Source organism: Balaenoptera ricei, chromosome 13 (assembly GCF_028023285.1).
Source record: "Balaenoptera ricei isolate mBalRic1 chromosome 13, mBalRic1.hap2, whole genome shotgun sequence".
In the NCBI taxonomy this organism is placed as follows: domain Eukaryota; kingdom Metazoa; phylum Chordata; class Mammalia; order Artiodactyla; family Balaenopteridae; genus Balaenoptera; species Balaenoptera ricei.
In genome coordinates this window covers 5,683,546-5,689,545 of record NC_082651.1, presented here as the reverse complement: position 1 = coordinate 5,689,545, position 6,000 = coordinate 5,683,546, and the positions used below count along the sequence as shown (strand labels likewise).

The 6,000-nt window shown below is 44.9% G+C and overlaps 1 protein-coding gene across 2 annotated transcripts in view; it reads left to right on the top strand.

Moving 5' to 3' along the window:
* Positions 1-279: 279 nt before the first annotated feature.
* Positions 280-6,000, top strand: part of IL1RL2 (interleukin 1 receptor like 2) — a 52,264-nt gene continuing 46,543 nt past the window's right edge. Inside the window, exons 1-4 of one of the 2 annotated variants that reach the window (XM_059942855.1) lie at positions 280-366; positions 1,137-1,205; positions 2,307-2,538; positions 5,473-5,668. In XM_059942855.1, the coding sequence (XP_059798838.1) occupies positions 282-366; positions 1,137-1,205; positions 2,307-2,538; positions 5,473-5,668 (582 nt within the window). In that variant the 5' untranslated portion in view covers positions 280-281. Of the gene's footprint in view, positions 367-591; positions 701-1,136; positions 1,206-2,306; positions 2,539-5,472; positions 5,669-6,000 lie in introns of those variants that run through there. The other variant, XM_059942856.1, reaches the window with a different exon arrangement.

The following is a 6,000-nucleotide window of genomic DNA, read 5'->3' as shown; positions in this document are numbered from 1 at the left end:
ATCTGGGTCGGCGTCTACTTTGGGGGCATTCTATATAGGCCAATGCAGGGCATGTAATAACTCCCCGAATGGAGTTCGGAAAGGAAGGAGTAGTTCATTTGGTGGGACAATTTGGAATAGATTTCAGCAGACAATTAATGGGGATGTAGGACTTCTTAGCTGCCAGAAAATCCGGCTAAAAGCCTTCAAACCCACTTCCTAGTGCGATGGCACGCTCCTTCCTAAGCTACCACTGGGAAGGTAGGGCTGCCCCGCCCACCGTAGTGAGGAACTAGCCTGGTATGGAAATGCCACGACAGAGCTCAGTCCTGGGCTGTCAGTCTCCACTTTCTAGGAGCTCCTGCGCGCTCCGATCCAGTCCTGCAGGTACACAGCCGGCTCGCGGAGTCTGCAGCTGAGCAGGGCGCGGGCGGGGCGAGGAGATGGCAAAAATGTGCGCGACTGGGGCGGGGGGCGGCGATCGGGACTCCCGGGCGGCCCCTGACCGGCTGGGCGACCTTGGGGGAGCGAACTCCGTCTGTGGGCGAAGGTGTGGAGGCCGCGTCCACTGCCGGCCCGTCTTCCTCCCTCTTTTCCTGCCGGCCTTTGCCATATAGGCCTAAGCTGCCTTCTCCCGAGTGAGCAGGTTTCCGTTTAGACGGCCGGGCCCAGGAGGATCCTGAGGCTGAGGACGCGCAGGGAAGGCTACGCGCGACGCACGGTGGGCACCCGGACGCCACCACGGGGAGCGGGGGCCGCGGGCTGAGGCGGGCGGGTCGGGCGGCGAGCTGCGTGGCAGAATGGGACGTCCCTGCGCCCCCAAAGGAGGCGACCGGGCAGCCTGGAAGAGGGGACCCGCCCCGATGCCCGCACTGCGCCTCCCGACCCCTCCCGACCCCTCCCACTGATGCCTCTCCCCCCGGATTCTGGAGGTGGGCGCTCGGAGCAAGGGCGGGGCAAGGGAGGGAGCAGTCTTTGGGGGCGCGTCCGGATACATCCGGGGCCAAAGTTGGAGGTCTCCCCATGGAGAAGGGAAGGTCAGAAGCCTAGCTGGGGTCTCTGAGATTCAGAGGTCGCAGAACCCCGGCCTTGTGCCGGCAGAGGGCGCGCTCCGCCCGCTGCGCCCCTTTCCATCCCCCCCTCTTGCTTCCTCGCAGCCGGTAGGGGAATGCTGTTGTTGCTGCTCTGCGTCGTGTCCAGCGCTCTTCCACGATTTATCAGAGCAGGTATGTTCGGTTGGTTCGGGTCTCAGTGGGCCCCCTCCCTCCCTGCCACCCTGCCGCTCTGGGCGATCCCCTGTGCAGACCTCCTGGGGGATCGCGTGAGACCGGAGCCTGGCCGGTGACACTCGCCCCAGGGGTCCAGGCAGAATCCCGGGGGAGGCGGAAACGGCAAGTTTCAGCTGCAGGGGTCTGAGAGGAGTTGGGCAAATTTGCAAGTCAAGGCTCGAGTTAAAATGTTCAAATAGGGGTTTCCCTGGTGGCGCAGTGGTTGGGAATCTGCGTGCCAATGCCGGGGTAAACGGGTTCGAGCCCTGGTCCGGGAAGATCCCACACGCCGCGGAGCAACTGGGCCCGTGAGCCACAACTACTGAGCCTGCGCGTCTGGAGCCTGTGCTCCTCAACAAGAGAGGCCGCGATAGTGAGAGGCCCGCGTACCGCGATGAAGAGTGGCCCCCACTCGCCGCAACTAGAGAAAGCCCTCGCACAGAAACGAAGACCCAACACAGCCAAAAATAAATAAATAAAATTTTTAAAAAAGCTCAAATAGATCTATAATACCTTCTATTTTATATGACAAAGGGACATGTTAGACCCAAGGTAATAGCAAAGAAACCAGCAACGGAACAAATTAATTCCAAGAAACACGAAGCATTTTGTTAGAAACGAACTTTAAAGCGAGCAGATTGTTTAACAATCCTTTTGGGGAGGAGATCCTTACACCTTTTATTGGGGACGGATTGAATTAACCCGGTAGCAGGGCAGAAGGAAAACAGGTCAAGTGGGGCTCAGAATAGGAACGTTTACTCTGAAGGAGGAAGATGAAGGAATTAAGGGTCTTAGAATAGAAGGGAAAGAGGGGAATCGTTCCAAATGGGGAGATCACTTGTTGAGGGGGAGGACTGAGTACATTCACTCTTATGGACAGATGTGAAGGACTTCGGGTTATGCTTTCACATCAGCAGACTGTTTTTAGGAAACTCCCATACTGAGAAAACTCTCACATACAATTTCAAATCAGCAAGAAAATTGAGGTATTTGTGGAAACTAATAATAACCGACATGAGCGCTCTCGGTTGTGATTATTTTTTTCCTTTCTTTCCCTAGATGCTTGCGAGGATGTGAGTGTGCAGGAGACTGTGTCAGTAGGCCAGCCTACGGCTTTTAACTGCATATACCCTCTGCCAACATCTGGGAGGGTAGATGCAACATGGTATAAATATCCTAGGAAAATCCCAGTATCCAAAAACATACAGTCTAGGATCCACCAGGACCAAAACTGGATTTTGTTTCTCCCTGTGAAAGGGGAGGACTCTGGGATCTACCACTGTGATACAAAGTAAGTTCCTCATTCATGAGAACTCTCTCTCTCTCTCATTCATATGTATATAATATATGTATAATATTTATATAATATATAATTCCTGTAGAAAAACTCTTGATACACTCTTAATCAATGTAGAAAACAATGAGAAGAATATAGTTTTGTAATTGTTATGCGATGGTTTCAATGAACAGACTTTTAAGCAGAACAGATTTGTAAATCAGTTGTTGGACCGTGAACTGCATCTTTTCCTATCGAAATGATGTCCAAGGCCAGACCAGCTTACAAAGCCTGTTTAATCCCAATATGATTGCTGCCTTCTTTCTTGGAATGCTAAAAGTTTTTGTGACAGGTGGTACATCAGAGAGGTATAAGCCTCCTTCAAGCACTTTTTGTAAGGGTTCTGCTATAGGAATTTAACAGTGACCAAGCATCAAGTATGTTCTAGACCCCATGCTAAGCCTTATGCTAGGAATGTAAGTAAGTGACACAGGTCTGGTGGGAGATAATTGAGCCAGGTTGGCACTGTGGTGAACCAGAAAGCATATGTCACACCAAAGGTGGTGGTCTATGCAGTTCAAGTCCATCTTCCAAATTTTCAAGGTAACCTGGAAATTAGAATGTGTGTGTGTGTGTGTGTGTGTGTGGTTAACTTTCCAATAAGCTTTGTGCATGTGTCCTAATTAAAACACATCCGTGGACCAAATTTTGGCTGAGGGCCCCAATTTTGTTATCCTCCTTTGCTAATGTGCATGACCTTCATGAGTTATTTGACCTCCACGAGCCTTGGCTTTCTTATCTGTAAAGTGGAAGTAATGCCAGCCAGACAGGGTAGAAGTAAAAATGACCCCAGATCATGTGTGAAGTAGGTACTCCAGGAATGTAGCTGCATCCTCCCTCTCTTGTGGTTCCTTGGTATTTGCCAGCCTCTTTCTGTGTTTCAGGGATGGCCACGTCCTTCTCTGATTCCTGCCAGATTCCTCATTTCCGTGTGATTGACTCAAAGTACATGGTTACTCAGTGGCACAGGTGGAAGTGCCAGTAGCCCCTTCCCCCAAATTTCACTCACTCTTCAGACCAGCTGCTGACATCTTGAGGGGGTCTGCTCTCCTCTTTACTTCAGGTTATTCATCAACCAGAGTTGGAGATCGTATGCCACACAAATCTGTCTGGACGTCCAGGCTGGATTTATTTATTTTTTATTCTAACTGGGACTTCATTTTTATTTATTTTTATTGGGGTATAATTGATTTACAATGTTGTGTTACTTTCTGCTGTACAGCAAAGTAAATCAGTTATGCATATATCCACTCTTTTTTAGACTCTTTTCCCATATAGGTCATTACATAGTATTGAGTAGAGAGTTCCCTGTGCTCTACAGTAGGTCTTTATTAGTTATCTATTTTATATATAGTAGTGTGTATATGTCAATCCCAATCTCCCAATTTATCCCTCTCCCCCCCTTTCCCCTGGTAACCATAAGATTGTTTTCTACATCTGTAACTCTATTTCTGTTTTGTAAATAAGTTCACTTGTACCATTTTATTAAGATTCCACATATAAGCGATATCATATGATATTTGTCTTTCTCTGTCTGACTTACTTCACTCAGTATGACAATCTCTAGGTCCATCCATGTTGCTGCAAATGACATTATTTCATTCTTTTTTATGGTTGAGTAATATTCCATTGTGTGTGTGTGTGTGTGTGTGTGTGTGTGTATATATATATATACCACATCTTCTTTATCTATTCCTCTGTTGATGGACATTTAGGTTGCTTTCATGTCTTGGCTTTTGTAAATAGTGCTGCAATGAACATTGGGGTGCACGTATCTTTTCGAATTATGGTTTTCTCTGATATATGCCCAGGGGTGGGATTGCTGGATCACAGGCTTGATTTAAAATATTTAAATATGGGAGCTGTGAAATGGGGCAAAATAATCTTTCCTAGAACGTAGACATCAATACTGTCGGTCATGGAAGAAAGTAAACATGAATTCTCACAAATCTTTAATATACAGATATGATACGTGTTTAGTAAACTATATATTTTTACTTTGAAATAATTCAAATTCATATCATATTTGCAAGAATTGTATAAAGAGCTCCTGTCTACCCTTTATCGAGATTTCTATTATTTAACACTTTGCCACATTTTCCCCATCATCCCCTGTGTATGTTACACACAGTATTTTTTCTAAACCATTTTTTTCCAAATCATCTCAGTTGTATGCAACAGGTCCCTTTACCCCTTAATATTTCAACGTGTCTTTCCTCTCAACAAGAATATTCTCTTACATCATCACAGAATAGTTATCACGTTCAGGGAATTTAACCATCACACAATACTTTTATCTACTAACCGATCTGTATTCTAATTTTATCAATCTTCTCAATGATGACTTTTATAAATGTTTTTCTTCCTTTTCCTGTGAAAGATTCAATCCAAGATCATTGCATTGCATTTGGTTGTCATGTACTTTTAATCTCTTTGCATCTGGAACAGATCTTCAGCCTGTTTTGTGTGTGTGACATTGACATTTTTAAGAAGTACAGGCAATTATTTTATATTGTATCTCTTAATTTGGGTTTGCCAGATATTTCTTCATGAGCCGGTTCAGGCTGAGCCTTCTTGGCTGGAATGCTATGGAAGTGGTTTGCATTCTCTTCAGACAGCACACTCAGAGACACCTAGCATCAGCGTGTCCCTGCTTGGTGATGTTCATTTTGATTATTTGGTTAAGATGTCCTCCCATGTTTCCACCATCCGAATACTTTTTTTTTCCCTTTCATAATGAATGACTTGTGAGATGTATGCTGTCTTGTTTGAGGCAGAGGTTTTGCAGAGTGCTTGGAAGAGGATTTGGAAATATTTGGAGATAAACAGAATTATTTGGTTTTGTGACTGTTTGAGTTTATGAGGTTTCAATCTGTTGTTTTCTTACAGTGATACAAACATCTGTCCCAGAATGCAAGTCAACCTCACTGTATTTAAAAAACATTGGTGTGGTACTTCCAGAAACAGTCAACCGAACGTGCCAGATGAGTACAAACAGATTTTATATGTTGGAAAAGATGACACTCTTATGTGTCATCTGAACTTCCCGAACAGTTTTGATTTGGATTCAGTAAAGTGGTATAAGGTAAAAAAATAATTTTCCTATTGATATTTTCCTTCCTCTTCTTTAAAACCTACTTGATTTTTAGTTTAAGTTGTACCTTTTAAAGCAGAATGGGTAAAGAGAGAGATTTGTGTATGTAAGATTTGTTAACTAATTGCTATTGACAATTTAACACTGCTAATTATTTATTTTTTTAATTTGTAGTTATTAGAGCTTGGTCATAGCTTATTACTGGAATCCACCCCTCCCCCAATTATTCTTACTTTTCAGACTATCCTTCGTTATTCTTTTTAATTAAGATTAATTAAGTAGTTTCTTTGAATGGGTAGTACACGCATAGGGTTCAAGAATCA